Below are 27,500 nucleotides of genomic sequence, written 5' to 3' on the forward strand. Positions count from 1 at the left end.
GGGCCTGGTGACGGGAGCAGGCGTCGCCCGTCCACGGGGTTCTACTGACCGTCACTTTGTTAGCAGGCAGTCGTAGGACAGCACCATGGGGTCCGCTGAGGTCTTCGGCGCAGGCTTGTTAACAGATAGCCCTGTGGACCTCTCAGAGGACCTCTCAGAAGGTGTCAGGCTGTGTGAAATGGAGGGAGGGAGGGAGGGAAGGAGGGAGGGAGCAAGTCATGTGTTTCTCATGGTCATGCAGCGATATAGAGAGAGAGAGAGATAGGGGATCGTCAACTAGTGCTTGTTGGCATTGCCCAAGAATTGTTCATCACATGGATATGTCTCTGTAACTGGGAATGGAGGGCTCCACTTGTGGAGACACTGATCCCTCTCAGAGACTGTCAGCCATAATGTGCTATTTTACGTGAAAGTGCTCTTAAACTCTGCCTCCCTACGTGTTCGGTGTCAATTTTAATGGCGCTCTTTTAACCAACGAGGTAGTAATGCCGTATGTCAGCAGGGAGTTTATGGCGTTCTCTCTGGCATATACATGCTGGCCTGCAGGGGTGAAGGTGGGGGGTGAGGGGGTGAGGGGCTAGGGAACAGAGGGGCAGGGGGTTAATAACCAGGGAGGGCCATGGCTCCAGGCAGCTGAGCAGGGGGACATTACAACCTCCTGTTAAGGTATCATATCACTTTATGGCTGATTGTTCACCTGAGGCTTCCTGTTAACCCTCTCCTGCCTACACTCCATAACACACTCCACATCGGGCGTCCTAGCTCCAAGTGAGAGACACCAGGAGAGAACGAGAGTGGACATCACAAAAATCTCACCTGAATGCAATGTACACTCCAGTCTCTGGAACACTCTCTGCTCTCTAAAACACACAAACACACACTTGTACAGACTCTCTCACACACACACTTCTGTGTGAGCACACGCTGGCTCTGTCGGCCCCTAAGTGCCTCTGTCGGTGTGTAGCAGAGCGGAGCTCTGAGAGAGAGATAATGCGGGCTTTCACTCATCTGGGACACAAGTGTCTATTACCTGTCATCCTCCTCCCCCCCCCCCCCCTCTCTCTCTCTCTCTCTCTCTCTCTCTCTCTCTCTCTCTCTCTCTCTCTCTCTCTCTCTCTCTCTCTCTCTCTCTCTCTCTCTCTCTCTCTCTCTCTCTCTCTCTCTCATCCCTCTAGCCCTCCTCCTCCAAGCCCCTCTCCTCTGCAGATCTGATTGGCTTTCCCTTTCAGCTAGATGAACTTCTGGTGACCCTTTGACATGTATGCACCAGGGTCACATGCTCCTCTGTGACATCACCGAGGTGATTTTGGAGCAGGGATGGAGGTTCGATGGGGGGAGGTTGGGGGGAGGGGGAAAGGGTGCGGGGGTGACATGCGAGGGCAAAGATTCCATGGTGCACTAGGAGTGCTTGAGGAAATGTAAGCCGCTTAAGCAGTACTGATGTTGTCATGGCACCCCCCCTCAACAAGCTCATGCTCCCAAAATAACAGGCCCCCTGGGTGCGGTTGGCTAAGCTGCGATGGGGAGTCTAGCTCGGCCCACTCCTGACCAGACTGTGGCCTAGCACGGCCCAGCATAGCACATCCAGGCATACTACAGCCCAGTCTACATCCATTGTACAACGTCAACCAGAGCTTAGTTACAGCCTTTTCCACCATGAAATAGTATCGCCATACAGAACACTACAACCACCACTGTACCTATTTTATTCAAACCCGGTCAGACTAGGTCCAGCGAGTCCTAGCCCAGCCTGTAGACACACTAGCCCTAGCCCAGGACAGCCTGGGCTCCAGCCCATGCTATTATGCTAACATCCTAGCTCAGCTTGTCATCTTGCTACCTGTGAGAGGGGATCACCCATCAGGCCTTGCTCTTAGTCGGCTCACCGGCACGTGTACCGGGGTAAATGAAGTTAGCGAGCGTGCCGTCAGCTGAGCCCTGAGTGGCTGCTGGGCTGGGCTGGGCGTCGGCTGGGGAGGCCGGATTACCGCTGTCACACACCAGCTCTCTGAATGGGCCTGGCTAAATGGGCTCGGTTAATTGTGTCAGAGAAGAAGGGCTCGCCACCTCCTCTGAGACCGCAGACACAGAGAGGTGCTTAAAAGTCTCCTCACAATCCCCCCCCCCCCACACACTCTCCCATGTAGGTCAGAACGTAGGCTAGCCTGTACACTGTGTGTGGTTGCTGTTTGTGTGTGTGTGTGTGTGTAGGGGGGGATACTGTGTGTGTGTGTTGTCAGTACATAGCTCTGAAATCTGTCCAGATGCGATGAGCTCATGTTAAAATATCTCCTGTCATTTTTTCAGCTGAATTATTCATCAAATCTAAATAGAAAGGAGCTGACAAAATAGCTATTTCTGGTGCGTTTAATTTACATGGGGGTAAAAAAATGAAAACAAAGTCGAGCTGCCCGTGGATGTGTGATGTCACACTTCTGCCTATTATAGACACTGCCATTGGTTGGGGGACAGACAATAGATAGTGAACTCTTTAGTTGAAAGCTCTGAGCTCTTTAAAGTATGCAGTTGTTAATTGATATTCTTTTGAAAGGAAAGCTCAGCTCTCAGATATAACACACACAGATACTGCACTTTCTGTGAGTACAAGGTGTGTATGTGTGTGTGTGTGTGTTATGTGTTCTTCATGTGTAATCGCTGAAACAAACGAGGGTGGGTTTATAACTCTCTATTTTCTTGTTCTTTCCTTTCTCTCTCTCTCTCCCTCCGTGTCTTTCTCTCCCTTCCCCTCTGTCTTCCTCTCGGCCTCTCTCTCTCTCTCCCTCCGTGTCTTTCTCTCCCTTCCCCTCTGTCTTCCTCTCGGCCTCTCTCTCTCTCTCCCTCCGTGTCTTTCTCTCCCTTCCCCTCTGTCTTCCTCTCGGCCTCTCTCTCTCTCTCCCTCCGTGTCTTTCTCTCCCTTCCCCTCTGTCTTCCTCTCGGCCTCTCTCTCTCTCTCCCTCCGTGTCTTTCTCTCCCTTCCCCTCTGTCTTCCTCTCGGCCTCTCTCTCTCTCTCCCTCCGTGTCTTTCTCTCCCTTCCCCTCTGTCTTCCTCTCTCCCTCCCTCCCTCCCTCCCTCCCTCCCTCCCTCCCTCCCTCCCTCCCTCCCGGGGGGAGCAGTATTATGCAGTGGTGGTGCTCTGGGAAGATGAGAGGAAGTTATTCATGCAGAATTCCTCCCCGTATATCAAAGCTGGGCCAGACTGATAGCGCCTGACAACTGTTACGGCACAGAGTCATCTGCTGTGATTGCTCTCTGAGTCATGGCCTTCATCTCCAAGACTCCTCCTCCTCCGTCTTCTCCTTCTCCTCAGCAGCTCTGGTGCAGGCTCCAACACGCGCCGACCAACCAAGTCAGACAGCTACAAAACACTAGCCGCCACCCCCCCCCCCCCCCTCAAGGTCGACCATGCTGATTGGCTGTGCTCTCGTCAGCTCGCCAGCTCTCTGGCCTGTAGTATACATGGCTACTGGCCTTGTGTACCCTCCGACGCCCTCAACAGCCAGCCTTTGCTCGAAGGCGTAGTTGCTTCAGTCATAAGCCCGGTGCGTCACTATTATGGTTGTCAGACTCAAGGGCATGACGTTGGGGCCGGTCAGCGGGCCCCTGACTGACGCTGAGCATCACTTAAGACACAGCGTTCACAGATTGGTCGCTAAGCTGTCATCATGGCCTAGCCTTGGCAAAGACTTCCTCCGCCTCTGAGGGTGTGCCTTTTTATGGCCCAGGGTTGAGGGTCAAGGGAGAGGGGCAGAGGAGCAATGAGAGGGGGGGGAGAGGTGATGGGGGAAGGGGCTTTGGTCTATGCCGTGGAGAGGAGTGTCATATGTCAAAAGGGTGCCTATTGCTGCTAAGGTGTCTGTGTGGTCTGGGGCTGTGAGGGGTGTTTAGAGCATGTTTGGGGCCCACCCGAGGAGCAGGTGGGTGACATGTTGAGGGATAAAGGGAGAGGGGGGCAGGCACAAAAGGACTTCACATGGCATTTTACCTCGCTGCTCTTTCAGTTGGAAGTATTGATTTAGAACCTTTTCCTTTCTTGTCCCTCAGCACACAGAATTCTTTTTTAGATTCAGAATGATGGTGTAGGCCCTGGTGGGCTGCTATCGACTGTCCTGTTTGTCTGTATTACTGCACAGATAATGAAATTGAGGTTGATTAAAGCAGAGTCACAACATAAACACTGCACGCTCCCCATCGTTTTTATGATGCTGTTTTTGTTGTTGTTTACCCCTGTAACAGAGGTGGCTGCCGCTTGCAAGAAATGAGAAACTTTCCAAGAACTATTAAGCAGTGATATTACCCACTTACCCTGCTCCCATTAGACCGCAGTGGTTTTTCCTCTCATTCTCTTTGCCTGTCACTCTCTCTTCCTCTCTCTCTCTCTCTCTCTCTCTCTCTCTCTCTCTCTCTCTCTCTCTCTCTCTCTCTCTCTCTCTCTCTCGCTCTTTCTCTTCCCCTCCCTCTCTCTCTCTCTCTCTCTCTCTGTCTCTCTCTCTGTCTCTCTCTCTCGCCTTCCTCTCTCTCTTCCTCTCTTTCTCTTCCCCTCTCTTTCTTCCTCTCTCTCTTCCTCGCTCTCTCTCCTTTTCTCCTCAGTGAGTGTCACCTGGAAGACGGCTTCCCTCCCCACACCATCCTCCAGTGTCTGTGTTCTGCTGGTTAACCCACAATCCCCTGTGGTTTGTGTCGCCACAGGCGGGCCGGCAGCAAAGGTCATGGCGAACCACTGCTCCTCTCTTTATCTGTTAGTCAGTTGGTTTGACCTGTGCATTTTACTACCTGTCAACCCAGGCCTTCTTTTCGTGAAATACAGGTCAAATACAGTTTAGAGTAGATCTTATGATGGAGCTGGACAGTGGGTAACACATGGCACGATGCTCAGTGTTTAAGTCAAGTTTTGCTTGACCCCAAACCATTTCTTGTATCCTTTATGCCGGCAATAAGTGATGCCGTGCTGGAGTTAGGTTCAGTGATTTCAGTGACATAGAGGTGCTTTATGAAAAATACAGCCTTTGGGGTTTATGGCAACAACCCTAATGTCTTGATATGTCTTGATATCTTCTCTCTCTACGTCTTGATATGTCTCTCTGTGTGTGTATGTTAGGTCAAATGAAGGACGGAGACAGATAGTCATGCATAACAGCTACCCCCTAGTCTGTTCTGAAGGCCTACTGGTGTTAACATGTTTCTCTGTGTGTGTGTGAGTGAAAGTGCAATGTAAACTTAACGAGTAATCCATACTCTGCCTGGCCCGCATATGTCCCTGTTCTCCAGCCTGCTTTCACAGGGGACTAGAGAGCTCTGCCCTGACATTAATAAGGTTCTTGATATAAGACTCCCATGAACATCTGTAGGGAACAAGCAAAAAAACAACAACATCCTCCCAAAACAATTTAATGCCTCCATGCCCCCGGATCGCCAGCGGGCACCCGTGAAATGAAAGTGGAACACTTTTTTTCCCCTCACTCCCCCTCTGCTTACACTCCATCCCCCTCTTCTGGAGGAAGTACACCAGGAGGACCTTTTAGAACCCTCTAGAAAAAAAAACAGAACATCGGGCAGACAGACGGCGCTGAACACTGGGTGGGTGTTGTTGCTGTGCTAAGCTTACTCTCTAACTCCAGAATCTCTTCCTGTCCTAATGATGGCTATGCCTCCGCGCAGCAATAATCAAGTAATTAACCGAGCCGTGAAGTGTTCGTGGTCATAGAAGGCTCTATGTAAGCAGTGAGGCCTTCAGCATGCATCTGAGGAGAGCTTTTGTGATGTATATGAATCTCGGACCAGTTTGGGTATATTCTCAGTGTAATTTCATCTACTGAATGGGACATCTGCTCCCATGGTACTACAGACACAATAACTGGAGAAAAATGGACGTCCTGTCGATATACAGTATCTCTATTATTTCTCTCTTTATCTCTCTCTTTCGACATCTTTGCGACATTTGCATCAGGTTTGTGCGGCAGTGTGACATTTGTGTCCCATATACTCTCCGATTGAGTGTAAACAACAAAAGGCCAGTGATGTGGTTGCACAGATGAATGATGAGCCGGATAGCTCATTAGTGACACAAAATGGCCGCCTTGACTTAGAATTTAAAACTTTTAAGGGTTTTTGGTATTTACTTTAGGTTCAGCATACACAAATATTACTTTCAATCTTTACCTTTAAAAATATATTTTAAGTTTCGTAGTGAAAGGTAAACATGAAAGTGTGCTTGTCAACTGGACTGACAAATAGCAGCTTTTGTGCATGTTCATGCACATCAAATATGTAACATGACATAAACAAATCCCAACTGACAAGACTGTCTACTTCTGAGGAACAGTACAAAAACAAAGTAGTTTCAGCAGGAGGTTTGGGAGTCAAGTCGGATTTTGACTTAATTTGAAATCTGGGCAAATAGCATTTACTAGTGTCTAACATTTCACAAAGAAGTTTTTGTGCAAACATGGTTTATGTCCTGATCATTTTCCAGTGATAGTGTACATGTTTTGTTTGATGTGCACTCCAAATATTGGTTTCTAGGAGAGCAGATGTACAGTATTGAGAGACGTCCATGTTTTAGCACTTAACCTGTCAGTAATCATTGGCATTTTGAACACAGATCGACTTCCCTTACCTAATCAACAAAGAGGCACTCTGGAAGGTTCCTATGATGTAGCAATTAATTCCTAATTGATGGGATTGTTCCCCATTAAATAGATATCGACTAGCTCAGACGGTTCAGGACCCTGGGGACAAGCCAGCTAGCTTACTCAACATTGTGACATCGTCGTGTTCCACCTCTGGATCCGCTCCCCCCTCAACCCCCCACCCCCACAACTCCTTGGCAGTTGTCATGGAGATTATCAGTAACATCTCTCAGCTGCTTGATGCTTTGAAATAGAGGCACCTGCTCTTCCCCGTGCCTGACCTATTCTAATGTACACACTGACTGGCTGGCTGGATAATTGGCTGGCTGGTTGACTGACTGGTTGTATCTCTGGCCAAATAGCATTGTAAATTATTTGCTGCCATAGAAACCTGGTTTAGTACACGGATAAGGGATACATATAACTATTAGCAGTTATCAGCAGTAACCGAGCGTCTTTCTGCAGGGTGGTGACTGTGTGGACACCTGCCAACTTCCCGTCTGATGAACACTTGCATAATCAATCAAGAAATTCAATAATTGGATCAATGATGCTGGAGCTGTAAAAATCCTTTTTCGCTAACATGTTTGTTATATGCCTGCTAAGTGCTCCACAAAACCCTACTCCCTGTGGTCTCTCTCCAGTTATTCCCCTGCTTCTCACCTCATCCCTCATCCTCCCCCCCGATCCTCCTCCCACCCCCCTCCCCCACACTCAGGCTGTTCTGGAGCAGTCCTTAGAGGGTGGCAGGTACGCACTGTGGCTATTATTTACCAGTCTCTCTCTGTTTTTCCATGTCTCTCTCTCCCAGTCTCTGTCTTTCTATGCCTTTCTGTCTCTCTCTCTTTCTCTGCATATATCACTTCTCTCTGTATTTTATTTCGCTCTCTCTCTTTCTTTCTCTCTCTCTCTCTCTGTGTAAACATACTCACGGGGCAAACATCAACTCCAGTTAATGGCCTTTCAGGCTGTCTGTCTGGCTCTCTGACATCACAGTGTCCTCAAACAGGGAACGAAGGCTTCCTGAATTCTGACCAGAGTAAATGTCATTAAAGTAATGCCCTGCTCACAGTAACCAACCTTTATTTAGATGATATCTAACTATATTTAGAAGCCCAGTGAAACAGAGATTAACGAGCACTCACTTTTCTTATAGTGAGTTCTAGGAAAGAACCTTGTTTTCCTTACTTTCCAGTCCTCTGGCCTGGTTACAGTTATTGGGTGTGCTTTGCCTTCGGCGAGAGCACAACCTTTGTTCTCTCACATATATATTATTGGGTGTGCTCAAGCCTTCGGCGAGAGCACACCCATACATATATGTGAGAGAATTTGTTCTCTCACATATATATTTATTATTATTTATTTTTGCCCCCCTAAATCTTTGTCAATATTTGGCCTACATAGACAACCTAGGTGTCAAAAGTTTCGTCTTGGTAGCAATTGAGTTGCTTGTATTTTTATTTACGTTCCGTTGCATGGTTTAGGCTGAAGTTAAGTTTTTGTGGCGAAAAGTGAAGCTAACGGTGGCTAATTTGCTAGCCACAGTCACTGACGTTACTAACGTCACTACGTCACTACGTAGGCTACAGCGTTGCAGTGAGCTACACTGGTTTGAAACCACAGGTAATGATAATTTCACCCACAAATCGTTTACTTGTAATGTAATGTCATAATAAATCCTACAACGAAAATGTATTTGTGAGGAATGTTTATTTTAAAGATTGAAAACAGATGCATCATAGACCACTGTAGTATGTGTTGCCCGGGCAACAGAGGCTAATGTCATGATGCTAATGCTTCAGTGAAATAGTAGACTACCGTTTCCAAAAGTAGATGTGGGCACCTTCCTTAATAATATCAGCTAATATTGTACATTACATTTCATAATTGTGTTTCACATCACAAAGTAAAATGAGTAAATAGTTATCACCCTGGCCTCTTTGCTTGTGGCGTTCCTGCAGCTGCCTTGCAGTAAAGCTATAGTTAGCCTAGCTATCCCCCATGTTAACAGACGTGAAACGAATGTTCTGCTACAGGTAGTCACGTGTGTTTTCGTGACGTTAGTGACGTAGTGACGTTAGTAACGTCAGTGACTGTGGCTAGCAAATTAGCCACCGTTAGCTTCACTTTTCACCACAAAAACGCAATTTCTACTTAAACCATGCAACGGAACGTAAATAAAAATACAACCAACGCAATCGCTACCAAGACGAACCTTTTGACACCGCCGTTGTGTATGTAGTCCAAATATTGACTGATCCTTAGGGGGGCGAAAATAAACAATAATAAATAAATAAATAAATAAATATATATGTGAGAGAACAAAGGTTGTGCTCTCGCCGAAGGCTTGAGCACACCCAATAAGTATGCATTTTAATATAAAATATACAGATATATCAGTTGTAAAAATGTCAATCAAAAACGGACCCCTGTGCAACCGACGCAAGCAAGCACACCCTACAATTTCCCCAGAAATTGTACCCTCTCTAGTTGTTGTTGGGATTATTGTTTGTGTGATTAGGAAGGGCATGACAACTCTTCATTTTCACCTTGTTTGTGCTGTCATTCTCACTTGTTGTGATGTTGTTCCAGTTTGCCACTTGTTGTATGCCTGTAATAATAGAGTGCAGAGCAGCTGTCTCAAGCAATAATCCTTCTGATCATGCTCTGTAAACACCAGAGTAAACCCAGCCTGGGGGACGCTGTGTCGGACATCAACTATTAGTATCACACAAAAAAATACAAACACACACACACTAATACATGTACACAAACACACACACACACATACATTCACACCCACCCACACACATACATACACACACACGCACACACATTACCAGGGTAAGAAAAACACTCAACACACACACACACAACTCTCCTGGCTGCTGTACAGTATGTGAGTTGTCCTTTAAAAGCACCTCCCTTAAATAACAGGCCACCACCCTGGGGAAATGAGGCCTTTTTATTTTTAGCTATAGTGGTTCTTGACTGGTCACTGGGGTATTCCCTGAAGGCTGACCCTTACGCTCAACCAAATTTAAACAGCTGTTGGACTCTGCCCTGATTTGACTTATACATATATCCCAGAATATAAATATTGTTAGCCTTTTCCGCTTTATTTGTGATAGTGACAGTTTGAGTCTGATCCTTAATTAACCTTTAAGAGTGTCAGAGGAGACAGCTACTGTGCACTGTAATTTCCCTCCATTTCTGCTCAGAGATGTTGGTTTTTATCAAGTGTGTTACTGTCTACCTCCACTCTCTCTCCTTCTGCGGCTCCCTCCTCCTCCACTGTTACTGAGAGGCAGCAGTGTTAGCTTAGCTGCGCTGTGTAAGGTATTCATGAAAGATACACAGTTACACGTCTGGATGGCCTGGCTGAATAATTCATGTAATGGAGGAGAGCTAAATCCTCTCACGTCCTCTCTCTCTCACGTCCTCTCTCTCTCTCTCTCTCTCTCTCTCTCTCTCTCTCTCTCTCTCTCTCTCTCTCTCTCTCTCTCTCCTGTTGTGCTCTCAAGCTGTGTAATGGGCTCTGTGTAGCCGTGAAAGCTATGGGTTCCAGAAAAGAAGTTACTGAATATATCCCCACCATGCCCCCTCACACACACAGGTCCTTGAACCCAGGCTGCACTTCATCTCTAGCCCTGATGCTTTGTACCCATGTCTTATTCATCAGAGGGCTATCTTCCTGCTCCTCCACCAGTTGCAGTCTTCACCTGGGTCCAGAGCAACGTTTAAACTCTATTTGAACTTCTTTTGTCGCACCTCCGCCGAACAGCAGTTCTACGAACAGTTTACCCTATTTTTCCAGTCAGACACAGCACCTGAGTGAGCTGGTAACGAAAATTAACGATCGTCCGCGACTCCGTGCATATTTCGTGCCAGAGACACTTTGTCTCTCTTCCTTCTCTCCTGACAGGAAGCCTAATGGTTCATTTTGGTGAGGTGGCCTGATGAAAGCCTGCACTAATGGCTATTGTTTGTTTGCAGCGCTCGGTCCTCCACGGTCCAGTTGAGGTCTTACCACCCCCCCTCCCCATTACACTCATCGACCTCCTGACAGAATGGGGTTTGTTTGTTTGGTAGACTTGTTGCAGGCCTTTCTTCATTCTGGCCCTTGCAAATGACTTGACAAATGGAACTAATTTCCTCCTGTCTGGGTGCTGTGCATGGAGACTCCCTGGACTTTGTCTCGGCTAGTTTACCTCTCAAGATGGAAGGCTTGGTGACAGTTTCCATCTGGGTTGTAGAGAGTCCTGCTCTACTGTACTAAAAGGTGGTGTTCATCGGGCGGAAAGTCATCTGGACAGGCTACAAGGCCCGGTTCTGTTCAACATGAGCTCTTATGTTGCTCCGCGTCCAGAGTTATGTCTGTCAGATAGATAATCAATAGCCGCCTACTAGTCCACTGTGTGCCTGGCTCTATCAGCTGGAGCTGATACGAGGAGTCTACATGTCTCATTAGAATTGGGGAATTATGGAATTGGCTGGACTGGTCTGATATGTCCAGTCCACATGCACAAACATGCACAGGACACATCCTTGTCGACATCACATAGGAGAGGGCCGGGCAGGGGTTAAGGGAAGAGAGGACGCTGTTGCACTGTGTGCTTTGTAGAACAGCGGTGATCTGGGTCCGTTTCTGCTCTCCACAGGTAGAGCTAGCTTAGCCCCCCTGTGAAGGGACAGGTTAGAGGAATTCAGGGGAGAATCAAACCGAGCCCCTCCTCCTCCTCTCTGAGCCGACAGCAGTGCAATAGCATTAGCTGTGTTTGCTCATGAGCCAGACGCTATCATGATGCCTGAAAAAGAGCGTTCTTGAATGGGGAGCTATGAGGCCTGCTTTGGTCCTGAGGCCAGCTCATACACTGAGCCATCACCTCTCAACATAGGCTTTCTCTCCCAAAGCCCCTGCACAAAGAACACATTAGAGTGCCCCTGAGCACTGCCGGAGAGAGCTAGCTAGGCCGGAGAAGCACACTGGATCGTGTTTGCTCTCTCTCTCTCTCTCTCTCTCTCTCTCTCTCTCTCTCTCTCTCTCTCTCTTTTTCTCTCTATCTCTCTCGTTATCTCTCTCTACCACTCTCTCTCCCTCCCTATCTCTCTCTCTCTTTATCTCCCTCTCTCTCTTTATCTCTCTCTATCACTCTCTCTCTACCACTCTCTCTCTCCCTCCCTATGTCTCTCTCTCTCTTTATCTCTCTTTATCACTCACTCTCCCTTTATCCCTCTCTACCACTCTCTCTCTCTCTCCCTCCCTATGTCTCTCTCTCTCTCTCTCTCTCTCTCTCTCTCTCTCTCTCTCTCATAGCCTCACATGCAGATACAGTATGTGCACTCATATGCATCACGGACTGACACCAACAAAGACACACACACACACTCCGAAGCTCACGTGCAAACACAGACTGACGTGCGGACAGTTCTGTCTACACACGCACGCACACACACACTCAATGCCCTAAGGGCCCCATGGCCAGATGGACACCCCAGCCTAGTCCGCCTGCGCACACTGCAGCCTGTTTGCTGCTCTGTGTTATGTAAGCACGTGAAACACACAGGGCGGCACGTGTGTGTATGTGCCAGTCGCAAGAAACAGAGACAGCGGGGCTCTATCAGGGAAGCTGGGCCTCGTTCTGCCTGCCGTTCAAGGAGACCTTGTGTTTGTTCCCATCCGGATACAACCCAACGATCAGCTCTCTCTTGCACCTTTGTCTTCCTCTCTGTCTTTTTTCCCCTATGTCCATCTCTCTCCACTTCCAACCTCATATGACCCAGAGGTTTGTGTGTGTACAGGGCTGGCTGGTGTGTGTCTGTGTGTGTACTTTTTGTAAGTTTGTAAGAGTGAAACTGATGATTTTGATGGAATGGAAAGATGATGTGACATCCTCCCAGGAGAGTCTCTTGGTAGGTGGTCCTAAACTCATTCTCCCACAGTCTTTTTAGAAGATGAGTATAAACTTCCACACATACACCACACATATTCTGACAATCATCTCTCTAGGGGGTTCGGTGGTGGGGGAAGCTAGTGGAAAATCATACCTAACACACAAAGTTTCTAAAGAGACATCAACATCAAGGCTTATTCAGTCCGATGTGCTCATTTTCCCCTCACTGCTCTTTGCTTTTTAGCATGCCCCACATGCAGTACTGGACTGGTTCACTGGGACATTGATTAGTTCCATGTACTGGCCTCAAGGGCAGCATTTAGTGCCAGACCTATCCAACAACTGTCTCTTTCACGCACGCATACACACAGACACATACTGTACACACCAGTGCACACACACACACACACACACATTCATCAGCTATCCTGTGAAGTGTTGCCAGCCCTTTTTCCACTCGGCCCTGGACCTGGAGTTGAGTGACCAGTAAGAACAATGAAGTGTCCCTGGTGGCAGGGAACAGCACCCTGCTGACTGTTTGCCACTCTTTCTTCACTCTCCTGATGCTCTCCACCTGGATCAGCACTCAGAACTCCAACTCCCATGGGACCGTGTGGGTAATCTGGAGAGAACAGCTCTGACAGAGTCATCAGTGGTAACGATGCTCGTTGGCTGTTTGCCAATACTGTACAGCCCCCATGTGTCCTGTTCTACGCCTTCCCGGAGATTCGGAAGAGGTGTGTGTTTGTCCGTGTATATCAATACGAGTGTGAGTGTGTGTACGTGTCTCTTCCTTTCTCTGTGTGTGTGTATGTGCGTGTGTGTAAGAACATGTAGCAGGTTAACAGAGGGTGGTGACTGATGGGAGGCGAGTCGAGGGAACAGCCTCCTGGCCTGAGAGGCAGCATGGATACATTCAATTTCCATCGACTGAACTCTGAAAAGAAACAGTTATTGGGATTTCAATTCACACCCATTGGAATGGCATTAACCCTAAGCCTAATATTGAGTTGATTGGGTGAGCAATGCATTGGGTCAAACAGTGTTCTCTGTGCCACATCAGTGACCTCTTACAGTACACCGTGACCCCAGCTCACCTCTCAGGAATGGGGGAAAATGATTCTATGGATTCCAGGGAGAGAGATAATCCGACACTCCTGATAACCCTGGCAGCCTAGCTGCACTCTGAGGTTTTAACCATACTTCCTGAAACCGCACTCAGAATGGGGCAACTTAAGTTTCTAGGCTAATGTGGCTATTTTCAATTCCCCTACTTATGGCTTTGTCACACATAAAGCACCAAATGAACCATAATTTCAAGCTTTGTATTATTTAAAAGGTGCTCCATCAGTGACGTACAGTGTGGGTTTTTTTTTTCTGCAAGAAGTTGAGCTACAGCATGCAGCGTTCATGGGCAGGGTAGGAAGGTTAGACTCCCGCTGGGCAGAATGTGTTCAGGAATAATGAACATTCAGCTCTTCAGTGACAGGAGCTGTCAGCGGGAAGAGAATCCTGCTTTGTTTGTACTGCAAAGGCCTGTAAGCAGAACGACCTCCCTGTGACCTTTATTCTGTTCATTGTATAGAATCCTGGGCACTGGCTGCCCCACACGGTGTTGCTTTGGTAGACGACAACATTCCAGAAACCAGACAGGTAATGTCTCCACTGTAAACATATTCACAAAGTGTGACGAACATTATAACATTATATATTTCCCATGTGTGGGAAATCTAATTTTTCTTGAACTTTGAATATTTCATTCACCTCACAAAATCCACACATAAACAAAAATGCCATTTGCTTGACTTATTGCTCTATCTATCGGCCCGTTGCCGTCAGAGTGTGTGAGTGTGTGTGTGTGAGAGGCAACTGTAAAGTGCTTTGGGTGTACCGCGAGGGGCCGTTAAATCCTCTATATAAACGCAGTCCATTTACCATTTATATCATCGGCAGCCTCAATTAGTCTCAAATATGCTCAGAAACATGTAAATGATTATTATATCATGTTATTATGTACTACAGCTGCAGTTTACCAAAGAGGAGTTGAATAACTCAGTGCTTTCGTCAACTGATTCATTTGGACAGAGAATCTTGTCAGGGATGATCATTGTTGTGTAACAGACACATTCTGCTCTATCAGCTCACTCTGAGCGACTCGGAAAGATCAGACGAGACGATTTGGGTTTCTGTAAACACTGGACATTTGCCCAATGTTGACACAGCTAAAAACAATATATATACTGTATATATATATGATTATATAATACTAGAATCAAATGGCACCTCCTGGTTTTGTGTATCCCTCTGACGTGTTCCACAGAAAGGCCTACCAGGTTTGAAAGCCACCACACACGCAGTGATGCTATATACTTGATGAGTTATTAGATAATGTGGGTATTTTGTGACCTGTTTGACGCTTTCTAAATCTCCTCTTTGTATCAAACAGGGCTCTTTATGTAAGGGGATGTAGACTGCCTTGTTGGGACAGTTGGGACAGATGGACCTCTGGCCATGGATTTGTCTCTTTGATCGTGTGCCTGATAAAGTAGCAGGGTATAACTTTAATACTAGATTAGTCTTTTCTTTTGAGACCTTTTTCTTCTTCTTTTATGCTACCAGCCAAACTCATGGTGTTTTAAAGTCAGTCTCCACCTGTCTATAATACTTTCCAGACTCTGACTCCCTCCCCCTAAGTTCAGAAGACCCCTATTTGTCTTTACTCCTCTGCCAGCTGCTTCCCCTCATCCCCCTCATTGTCCATGAAACCTTTGCACTCTCTCTCTCTCTCTCTCTCTCTCTCTCTCTCTCTCTCTCTCTCTCTCTCTCTCTCTCTCTCTCTCTCTCTCTCTCTCTCTCTCTCTCTTGGTCTCTGTTATTCACTGTCTTTTTCTCTCTCTCCCTCTCTTTCTCTCTATCCTCCTGGCCGTTCGTAATGAGCCAGCTGTGCTGCTGTGTACAGTAGGTGCTTTATCAAAGAGCCGGGGGAGGGGGGGGGGGGGGTGCGGCTGTCCTGCCTGTCTGAGGGAGCTCTCTGGTTGGTTGAGGGCAGAGGTGGACATTGGCCTCCATCAGGGCTCTGCCAAAACCACTCTGTCACTCTGCTGAGAGGGCTCCTGCTACCGAGGCAGCAGGAGAGGCTGTCGATGGAAGAATGGCTCGTCCAATAGGAGACACAGGTGGCACTGCAAAGGAGGGGTCGAGTGTGAGTCCATCATGGGCTGACCAATGGTTGGCCAACCATCTCGATACCATCATCTGTATTGAAAGTGACCATCGCTAATGACGATGGCTCCGGCGGCCCTCGAGTTGTCTTAATTGGCTTATTTTCCTCGTCTCCTTCCCTAGGCTGACTGACTAGAGCACAGGATAGGTATTTGTCATATCACTAGGACCTGTCATGGTGCTGAATGGGAGGAGGGAGTGGCTTTCCCAGGGAGGCTGTTTAAGACTGTGAGGAGCTTCCGGATGATAAAAGCTCAGCTGAGTGTGACAGGGGGGCTGAAGTGGTGGCGAGCGCAGGCGGGCCGGGCCAGGCCATGACAGCTCCACATTAACTTATCGAGATGGATGACGGGGGGGAAATGGGCCCGCTGCACTTAGCCATCAGCGAGCTGGGGCGACCAGTAAGTGCACCGAGGCCGGTGACGGGTACAGGGGGGCGGCCACCGTAAACAAGCCCCTTCAAGGACAAGGGGACCGGGGCAGAGGACAGAGGGAGAGAGGGAGACACAGGGTGGAGGAGGAGAGAGGCAGAGAAGAGGAGGAGAGAGGAAGAGGAGGGGAAGAAGAGGGGGGGAGTGGAAGAGAAATGGGACAGGGGAGAGGACGGACACAGGAGAATGGGAAGGGAGGACAGGAGGGATGAGGAGAGAAGGAAGAAGGACAGAGGAGGAGAGAGTGGGCAGGGGAGAGGATAGAGTGAAGGGACAGAGTGGACAAGGAGACAAGGGTAAAGGCCTTGTTGTTAGGATTCAACCCTCAAGTGATTGATCCTGTACAACAGCAAGGGAAAATATGTTTTTCTCATTAGTTCTCTTGTAAGCCAGTATTAGTAACATTATTTGTAAAACGCCAACTGTATTGATGAGAACTCATAAGCAGCAATTTGTGTTCTCCAGCTGCTCACTGATGATTAATGATTTGTTTGTTTACTTGTTTGAAACATGTTTGTGTGTGTGTTAGTTCGCCAGCGTTTAGCGTTTAGCTGTGGCAGGCAGTGAGCCCTAATGACCCAGCTTTCTCTGTAATCTGAGCCCTTCCTCCCGGACGCGTTGCCACCACACACACGGGGCAAAGGGGCCAAACACTGTTATGTAAGCTGCTCAACTGCATGCAAGCCTGCTTAGTGTGCACAGGTGCCCTGAGAGATGTGTATCAGGGTGTGTATTAATTGGTTGTGATGTTGGTGCTTGTAGTTGTTCCCAGTCTGTGCAGGGGTCAGATATGCAGGTGTGTGTGTGAGTGAATGAATGTTGGAGATGGGGTGTAGGTGGGTGCTGGCAGTACATGTGAGACATAAACATTACTAATCTGAAGTGTGTGTGTGTGGGGGGGGTGTGTGTGTGTGTCATGGGGGGGCATGTGGTGTCTGCGTGCATATGGTGTGTGTGTGCACATTCCTTGGGCCTGTGAGATACATTGCAAGAATACAACAGTGCTGGGGCGTAAGGGGCTGAGGAGCAGTTTGTCAGCTCTGTGCTGATTGGTTCATCCAGACAGGCCGCTTGTTCTCTGGGTAATTGAAGAGCTTGATTAAAGATGTGCTGCAGTCGCTCCAGCAGGAAGCATACGCTACGCCCTCTACGTATCTCCTGCTCAGAATAGTGTTTGGTGTGTGTGTGTGTGTGTGAGGACTAGGGAAATGGACGTGTACAGTATGATGGTCTCTGAGTGTATGTGTGTGTGTGCTCATTCCTGCAGGGCCTTTGAGCATTTGCGCAGAGAGAACGCCACTTGTAGGTGGAGGAGGGAACGGGTGGGCTCAGAGCAACAGTGTGTGTGTATGCGCGTGTGTTTGGCACACAGAGGAGGAGGTGGGCTTTGAATATGAAGAAGGTCGACTTAACTGGAATACTCGAGGTCGACTTAACTGGATTACTCGAGGTCGACTTAACTGGAATACTCGAGAAGCAGTTAGATAGGATCCGTCCCTATCGCATACAGATTAAATATTTGAACATCTGCTTCACTCTCATAAGCACGAATGTAGCTGGACTTGATCAGTGTAGCCGGGAGATGCCTCCATATGTACAGAGCCCACTTAGCCCAGTTAAGTTAGACTTTGTGAGATTTAACGTAAACCCCTCCTCGTCACTTGCTGCACTTAGTTATATATTGATCCCATTACGCTGTGCATCCTCGAGTGTTTCTCTGTGTCTCTGTGTTACTGAGCTAATGGGAGGTTAAGCAACGCTCCATTTGACTAGCGCGCTCCAAAATCCTATTTGCTGCTGTCAGCTGTTAATTGCGGCGAATGTGATCCTTAGCATTAATCCGCCTTAGCGCCGGAGCCTTTTTGATCCCTGTCTGCTGGCTACCCCTGCTAGCGTCACAGCCCACACACCCTCCGGGGTGGGGGGGGGGTGGGGTCATTCTGTGTATTTGGGCATCTGTGTTTGCTGGTGTTTGCACTCTGCATCATCAGCTTATCAGGGCCAATGGGAGGAGACCTTTGAGCTGCACACCTGTCACACCTGACGGGCCAGGAGCTGCCTCAATATGGAGACCAGTGTGTGTGTTTGTGGGTGGTTGTGTGTGTTGGGGGAGGGGGGTGGTGGTTGTGTGTATGTGTGGGTAGGTGGGTGTGTGGTGGTGGGGTTAGTGTGTCTTTGTGTGTGTGTGTGTGTGTGGCAAACCAGATTCCATCAGAGCGCACTGTTAACCAGTCCGTTGCACATCTGACTATGAAAGTACAAGGGAGCGAGACAGGCGGCAGAGGCAGAGAGACAAAGCTGGCAGAAAGACAGAAAGAAAGAGAGGTGTATCCTAAGGGAGAGAGAAAGAGAGAAAGGTATATATATCGAGAGAGAGCGAGAGAGCGAGAGAGAGAGAGAGAGAGAGAGAGAGAGAGAGAGAGAGAGAGAGAGAGAGAGAGAGAGAGAGAGAGAGAGAGAGAGAGAGAGAGAGAGAGAGAGAGAGAGAGAGAGAGAGAGAGCAAACACGATCCACAGTCCCTCACCCCTCATTTAACTTTGTGATGGTTCTCCTGTAGTGAGGCTGGAACGTTGCCCTGCCGTACTCCTGTTGTGCCAGCCCCCAATGGAGGTTTCACAGTATCCATTGTATGGCGTGTGCATGTGTTTGCGTCTGTGTGCATTGACACATAGAAGTGTCCAGCTAGGAAAATATCTCTGCTCATCGCCTTCTGTGGTCATCACCAGGACGGGATTGGCTTTGTCGTGATTGGGGTGTTTGGTGTAGAGTGCAGTTGTAGTGTTTGTACAGAGATGACTGTAGTGGTGGGGGAGCAGTGTTAGATGTGAAGGAGGAGACCTTTTCATATCTGCTGGAGCTGCTCTTCTCCTCCCACGCCTTTGGAGTCTTTTCATGATCAGGTTGGTCCAGCAGCTTTGGGTTTTTAAATGGTCACCTCCACTGTGTGGTTTCATTATGTAGTATAATGGATGTGAGTGAGTTTTTGTTTGCGGGGCTATGGCAGATTCATATAGTTATTCCGTTCTCTACACTGCTCTGAATGACTGCATGTGTGTGCTTGAGTTTGTGTGTCACTCATCTGTGAGTGTGTGTGTGTCACTCATGTGTGTGTGTGTGTGTGTGTGTGTGTGTACAACATGATGTACATACTGTAGCCTACATATATATGTACAGCATGCATATGAGCGGAGCCGCCTCACCCAAATAATCGGTTCTCCATCCACCATGAAGACAGCCCACAGCCATAAGCATATGTAGAGAGGGAGTGTGTACAGTGTGTGTGTGTGTGTGTGTGCCCCATCCATCCTGCTCAGCACCAAGATGTGGATTCAGGAACACATTTCTTTTGGACCCCAAATGGACTCCCCACATTGATTTTCCTCTCTGGTCTGGCATATTGTCAACCCCGCGTAGACGATACAATGATTTATACCTCCATTAGGAAACTCTTAGCAAACAGTCCGCTGTGAGCGGAAGTAGGGTGAAGTAGTCAAACGCTGTTTTTAGGATTCTTTTTTTTGTCAAGAGAATTTATTATTTTCATGACTTGAATTCCAACCATATGTGATGCCTTAGTCTTTCAAATGTTGTTGTTTGTGTTGGTGAGAGATACAGGGCAGAGATACAGGGCAGAGATACAGGGCAGAGATACAGGGCAGAGATACAGGGCAGTACGAGAGGGTTTTAGAGAAGTGCCACTCAGATGTCGGCTGGATTGCGTGGCTTTCTGAGAACCACAGAGATTAAAATGGAACCGAGAGGGTTTTAGAGAAGTGCCACTCAGATGTCGGCTGGATTGCGTGGCTTTCTGAGAACCACAGAGATTAAAATGGAACCGTATCCAGTTAGCCTATGTCATGATTTCACAGCTGAATGCTAGATTCCTGCGGACACAGAATGTTTACAAAACAGGGACGTTTAAATGTGCAAGTGTTGCTTTTACATCAGTACGGTGACGCACACTAAGTCATATTTTGCTCTGCATATTATGTGTTGTATCTGTCTTTCAACCTTTGATGCAGTAACCTCTTATGATGCCTTGACATGGCATACACAACATCACACACACAGACACACTGAAGCGCTCATGCTCACACACGTGACTCATCAAGTGGGAGTGTGTGTGTGTGCGCTGTAGTAACCCTGAGGCCAAGGTACTGTGGCTGACAAAATGAATCAGTGGGCATATTGCAAGGTCACTCTTTGACTCTTGATCATTACAGGCTTATGTGATCAGGACTGTGTGTGTGTGTGTGCGAGTGTGTCTCCGTCAACAGTTCCATCTCCTCAGACACACAGTAATGGCAGCAGCATTACTCTCCCCGCTCATGTGTAGCTGTCACAGGGCCTCAGAGTGATGATGGAGCTCTCCTGTGTGACAGTCTGTCAGCCCAGAGAAGACTCCACTCACTCTGCCTCGCTGCTCCAGCTCCAGTGTCCCTCCCTCAGGTTCTCAAGCAGCCTGCTTGGAGCTCCTGTTGGACCCGTCTGATAGGACCTGCTAGGACCCTGGAGTAAGAGACTAGAAACTAGCTACCAGGCCTGCAGTACATATTCTATGATGAATATGGCCTGCACAGCTGTGTTCTGGGCACCCTCTCTGTGTGTGTGTGTGTGTGGGCGTGGGGGGTGACTATCAGATGGTGGTTGTTCCCGGAACCCCGCCCAGACAGAGGCAGATGGGGTTGTAAACATTGATGGAGGGTGAGTCAGAGATGTGAAGCTGTGTGTGTGTGAGGGGGGTGGGGTAGCAGCAGGAGGGGGAAGAGAGGGGACCATGGTAGGGATGAGAACAAGCCATTCAGCCTCACTCTCTAGACAACTAGAACAAAACAAGATGGCCCACCCTTGTTTGCCAACAGAGTCTCAACATATTCATTACCCATTTATACAGATTAAATTAATTAGTTTCCTGTTGGAAGTGCCTGACTTCAGCCATGACCATTCAAGTAATCACCAGCATTAGCTGGAATGGTCTGACCTGTTTCTGCCCTCCATTTTACACTACCTACATGGAATGAGTCTGGGCAGGAAGTTTCAGGGTTTCCACCGTAGAGGGTAAAATGACAACGCAAGTTGTTGTTACTCCAAACTTTATTCAAAACCCACAAAGGATGACTTCTACAGTGATTCAAATGTTTATGAGAGACTGTGAGTTAGCTTGTTTGGTAATTCTATCTAGCACATGGGAAAAAATAACGTGGCCAACACCATGGATGAGCCATCTTTATTTTGAGCTTCTAAGCCCCTATTTTAATCATTTTGACATTTATCCAGTGATGGAACGGGTGGTTGGAGGAGAATTTAAGAATAGGCTTGGGGACGATCATGTGACTGTGAGGAGCTTCAGGAGACAAGCTGTGGAGGGAACGAAAAACAACAGAGAGAGAGGATGAAAAAGGAGAGAAAGAAATCTGCAAACTCATTCTGCGCTTCAAAGCGGACGGCGAGTTCACCTCCTCTCACTGTCGCTGGCGTCGGCAAGGTGACTCGCAAGGAGACCAAAATAAAACTGTATGAATATCTGGAGACAGAGCTATGCTCAAAAGAACTGGATCCCAGAAGACAATGTGCTAGATTCAACCACTGGTAACACCATAAGGAGGACAGGCTATTTCAGGAAGGCACACCTTAGGCTGCAGATATGTCTTAATCCTGAATCTGATTTGGATTGAGAACAAATGACTCAATCTTGATGGATACTCCTGAATTCAGTAAATTGTATGAATTGCTGTCCATAACTTGTAAATCCTATGTGCCACTTCAACTCTGCGACCCCAATCTGCTCTCAGGCAGAGTGTGTGTGTGTGTGTCAAGACGGGAGTGGTCGTTACTCAGGGGCCTGACAGGGACACTGCCCTGGTTGATATCTCGGCACATGTCACACGTCCTTGAACCTGTCACTATGTGGGGGTCTAAATGACAGCGGGCATGTGTGGACGTGGGGCAGCACTGGTGGTGCTACACTGTCAGAGAGCAAGAGAGGCAGTGCTATCCAGGACTGGCTAACATATGCAGCGGAGTTGTCCCAGGCTTGCAGCCTGAGAGCTAGGGCATGTGGTGTGAGGGTGGTGGTGGTGGTGTGGGCGGAGGTGGTGAGGATTTAGGGGAGGACAGGGATGGGGGCTTCTTAAGAAGATAAGCAGGCATCAGAGGTGAGGTGCTTCCCTGTGTCCATCATCAGAACCTCTCCCCTCTCTTTTGCGCTCTCCCCGACCCCCAGGCCTGCGATTGGCTGTCACTACAGCGGGCAAGGACATCCATTGTGGGCTGCCGGGCGGGGCTGGCAGCCTGTAGATCACATCCCATCATGCCGCTGGGTGACAGCTCATTCTGGGTGGCTGTGGAGGGGGTGTGTGGGGGGGGGGGCGCAGTCAGAAGCACGCCTAGAGAGGGGTGGGACAGGACAGGGAGGGGCCATCCATCAAGCTCCCCTCAGCCCCCAGCACATGTTCGAGAAGTAGAGTGGAGGAGGGTGAAAAATCCCCCCCCTACCCCGTCTCTCATTTTTATTGCCTCTGATGAGGTGGCAGTTAGCAGGGTCATTAATAACAACATGCTGGAATAAGGCATTTGGGAACCTTTTCTGTAGTCTATCTCAGCACTCCATATATGCTCTCTCTCTCTCTCTCTCTCTCTCTCTCTCTCTCTCTCTCTCTCTCTCTCTCTCTCTCTCTCTCTCTCTCTCTCTCTCTCTCTCTCTCTATCCTCTATCTCTGTCTTTCTCCCACCGCTCTCTTTTTCTGTCGTCCCATCCTATCCCCTGTCCCCCATTCATCTCCTTCTCTTTCCTGCTCCGTCCATCCCTCTCTCTGTCCCTTCCTACCATCCACTCTTGCTGCCTCCTTCAGATCTAGTCTTCAGATCAGTGATGCAATGTGAGAGGGGGAGCCAGGCAGACGGTGAGAGGTGAGAGGACAAGAAAGACAGCGAACCTGGAGTGAGTGAGCCCATGTAGCAGTGAGCAGTTTGGAGCTTGACCCCTGTCTGAAGTGACGGTCTCCCAGTATCAGTGCGGCCCAGATGAGTGGCCAGCTGGAGGGTCTCTCCACGCGCCCAGCGGTCCTCACAGCCGCCACTGGAGAGGAGAGCTGGCTAACTACTGGCCTTAGCAGACAACCCTGAAGGCGAACACTACTGTCCTTATGAAAACATACTTTTTCAAATCTCAATCTGAGCCTCCAAAGTCAAAATACACTGTCAATTTGGATCTCCTACAGTCAGTCCACATCCCACAAAGCACGGAAACGGACGACTGTGAAGGAATAGAAGTTGTGTTGATGTTGTTAGTGAAGCAGGTACTGTAGGAGGAGAGTCTTTATTAAAATGCTTCCACTCACTGTGCCTCGCGAGAGACGCAGAGGGATTAAATATGGGTCAGGTTCCACGAAGAATGAACTGAGTTTGTCTGAGTATACCCAAAACACGTTTCACTTTTCATCCCTGTCTGCAGTGTTGGTGAGTGGTGTAAGGGGAGGAGGTTGGCTCGGTGGTATCATCTGAAACTGGGCTTTTACTTCCTGCAGTTTCTTTTCTTTCTTCATGATTGTGTTTTTCTCAGTAGCTGTGTAATGTGTGTGTGTGAGTGTTATTTGTATCATATAGTCATTTTTTTTAATTTATCAGCAAATGAGCCTATTCCACGTTCCCTTCCGTGCTAATGGGGAATCATTTGGCATTCATTTTGACAGCAGTAACAAAATATGCAAATGTTAGACTCCCATTATTTGGTGCCGTGGACATTATTCAGCTCTCATGTTGTTTTTACTGACAAATGGGCATCTTTGTTCCTAGCCAAGGTCAGCACACAAGTTAAGTCAAATTATTACCCAATGTTGAAACACATTTGTAACCCGGTTGCTATATCTGTGCTGGAGAAGATGCTTTGTACACATTATGGACACCAGCTTCTAATTATATCGCTCTGTTCTTTTAAAGGAATGGAGTGAAGCTGTCCCTCTGTTCCACACTGAAATTAATTGGTCTCACAGGATTGGGCCTATTCATGTCTCCATGTGTGTATTCCTGTCTGTATGCCTGTGTGTGTACAGTGGAGGGGTGAGTGTGTTTGTGTGCTTTAGAGGGGTGAGTGTGTGTGTGCAGAGGGGTGTGTGTGTTTGTGTGAATTAGAGGGGTGAGTGTGTGTGTGCAGAGGGGTGTGTGTGTTTGTGTGAATTAGAGGGGTGAGTGTGTGTGTGTACAGAGGGGTGAGTGTGTTTGTGTGCGTGTCACTGGATGGACTGTACATGTGTCTGCCGTGCTCAGCAGTGGGTGAACGAGTGCAAGGAGGTGTGTCTTCACTGGCAACAGAACAAGTTGACAGTGCTAATAATACTGCATTCATATTTAACTTTCAGTACAAAGAAGAGATAGAGGAAGAGAGAGAGAGACTTTTGATTGAACCTATTGTATACCCCGGACGTGGAGTCAGGCTAGAATCAGACCACTGATAGAAAACGGAGTGGGGTGGTGAAATAGTAGAGACCGAATCTGTGGGAAAGAAAGTAGGTTGTGAGGTTGGTGGTGTTTAGTAAGTGGATCAGACTGCTTCTCCAGCTCAGAGGCACCCTGGTAGGAGCCAGGAAGGCTGCTGGGAGTCTGGACTCACAGAGAGGGGTCGGCGTGCCAGCCCCTGTCATCAGTCACCCAGAAAACCTTTTGTTTTGTCATTTGTCCGTATTTGAACAGATTAGACGTTGCCTGTGCTGTTTTTCCGGAAAGGCCCTCATGTAACAAATAATTATTCGAACAAACAAGAAACAATTGTGCAAAATATGAAATGTTTAGCTTCTCGCTGTGTGAATTAGGTCAGATATTTTCAGGATCTAATCAAAGCCGATAGCCTTAATCACTCAGAAGGAAACAGATAAGCAGAACCGAGCATTCCTGTCAGAAGGTTGATTGTGTGTTTGTTGGAACCCTGTTCTGAACTCTCTCAGAACATGATGAGAAACTGCACTCCACATGACCATCATGCATGTTTACATCCGCTCTGCTATGATACCTCATTCCAGACCACCTGGTGGCTCTGTGGCCTGTGCATGCATCTGCTTTTCTGCTTGCAGAGGGGGTGGAGTTGGGATGGGGAGCAGATATTGAGGGTTCACAGGTCGGGGTCTATCGCACCTCTGTCTGACCTCATGCGGTGGATCTGTTGGCGGATGGCCAGACCTGCATGGCCGCCGTTCTCTGCCCCGGTGTCTCACTCTCTCAGCCGTGGGACGAGCTAGCTAGCATGCTCATATTTAGCACCTAGTGTTTAGTAGCTGTGTATGCCACTGCTCCCTGTGCCGCCCTCTGTTTTGTGTTTCTGTCCATCCCTCCTCTGACTCTCCCTTTTCTTTGCAGAAGTCCTTTGAAGCTCCCACTGTGGTTACTTTGATTATCTTTGTTTTAAGTTGTTCAGTGAGCTTGATGTTCTCTCTCTCGCTCTCTTGCTCTCTCTTGCTCTCTCTTGCTCTCTCTTGCTTCTTTCAGTCTTTCCCTCTGATTCTCTTTCCACATCTCTCTATTCTAAAACACTCGATTGCAATAATGCTAACCCAAGCCTCATTTTGAATGTCTTTGATTTGCCTGTGTTTCTGCCTTCTGTTCCTGTAGTTGTTGTGGTTTTTGTTTGTGGTGAGCTCTCTAACCCCAGTTCATTTTGTTGTGGCATCACCGCAGTCCAGGATGATGCGGCCCCAGGTACCCAGGAGTACATTATGTTGCGGCAGGACTCCATCCATTCAGCGGATATAAGGAGTAAAGGGTCCCCCTTTCGCGCTAAGTGTCATGAAATCTTCTGCTGCCCGCTGAAGCAAGCCATCCACAAAGAGAGCTCAGAGCCCGAAGGTTTGTTCTAATCCTGTCCTTGTTTTTTTGCTGATGCTCCCCCCCCCATCCTCATATTCTGTCTGTACTGATGCTTGCACCCCCCACCCAACCCTGTCTTCCCACCCTGTCTTCGCACCCCCTAAACTAAACTTTTCTTTAATTTACGCTCCATCTTTGGAAGCATCTGCCCTGCTTACGCCCCCCTGTAGTGTGTGTGTGTGAGTGTGTGTGTGTGAGTGTGTGTGTGTGTGTGAGTGTGAGACTGTCTGTGGATAATGCCCCAGGCCTGAGAACTCTTCTGGCTTTCCCCTTCCTTTCCCTGCTGTGTGTGTGTGTGTGCTTGTACCTTATGTCTGCTCACAGAGCACAGCATCCTCCCCCCCTCCCCACCTCTCTCTGAGCGTTGACTGGGTCATCGTCACCCTTTGGCACATCCTCCCGCCAAAACAAACTGGAGGCCTCTGAAAAAAACCCTGGTTGGGGTCAGAGAATGATGCTGAAGCTGCCATCAGGAGTTTGGGAACTGAAAACCCTCAGCAAAGCTCTCACTTCTGACTGAGCCTTCACTGGGGGAACGTTTCATTCGTACCACAGGGCAGTACCACAGCCTCTGCTCACACAGGAGGTTTCTGTTAACCTGGTCTTTCTATGTTAAATATAACGGTCGCTTAGTTGAAACATGCACCTGAACCCCCTGGAAGAGACACCTCTTGTCACCTCATGTTTCCCCCTGCTTCTGCCTTCACAAGTCTGGTCCCTCTGGCCTCACCAGCACCTCCATTCCCCACCCAGCCCAGCCCTTCCCTTGCCTTTATCTCTCCCCATCCTCTCCTCCCCCCCTCCCTCTCTCGCCACTCTCCTTCTCTCCTTACCCACTTTCAGTCTCACACTTACTTTTCTTTCCTCCCTTCCTCTTGACCTCTGTCAGTCTTTACTGTACTCCCCCCCCCCTCCCCCTGGTTCCCACATGTCTCCATGTGCATGAGGGTTGCTGCCCCCTTCCCCCTCCCCCAACATCAAGATATACTGTGGGTGTTAGGTTGTGCCCCTGAGCGCCTGCATGCTGTCACTCTGCCCGCTGCTCCAGGACTGTAGCTACACTACAGGAAGAGGTGGGGCCTTGGGAGGGGGGGGGGGTGGGGGGTCTGTCATGCCTTACTCCATCTCTCCATCTATCTGTTACCCTGCCAGTAGAGTGTTAAGGTTTGAGATTGCAACCACGTGAACATGCTTTCCTTCTCCAGACTCCCAGGCCGCTTGGTAAGAGCACGGTACACGTTGATTCCTCCTGACTGCAGAAACCCCCAATACACAGAACAGAGTTGCGCGTTCCGCGTGGTCGACGGCCAACTGGGTGTTGTTGATTGACGCAGCTCTCGAAACGCAGAACCATGACGTTCACCTGGGCCGATGGAGAGGGGGATAGGCGGAGCGCAACAGCAACAGAGCGGTAGAGGAAAATAGAGATGGAGAGACTTCGAGTGTGAGAGAGAGAGAGGGGTGGAGAAA

General features: G+C 48.4%; 1 protein-coding gene across 1 annotated transcript in view; it reads left to right on the plus strand.

Annotated features, from left to right (window-relative positions):
* The window catches only part of fgf13a (fibroblast growth factor 13a), an 86,171-nt gene that overhangs the window by 15,172 nt on the left and 43,499 nt on the right, over positions 1 to 27,500 (plus strand). The window contains exon 3 of the mRNA XM_062476307.1: positions 25,842 to 26,009. Coding sequence (XP_062332291.1) covers positions 25,842 to 26,009 — 168 coding nt within the window. The remainder of the gene's footprint in view (positions 1 to 25,841; positions 26,010 to 27,500) is intronic.

The sequence above is a fragment of the Osmerus eperlanus genome, chromosome 13 (genome assembly GCF_963692335.1).
Source record: "Osmerus eperlanus chromosome 13, fOsmEpe2.1, whole genome shotgun sequence".
Taxonomy (NCBI): Eukaryota; Metazoa; Chordata; class Actinopteri; order Osmeriformes; family Osmeridae; genus Osmerus; species Osmerus eperlanus.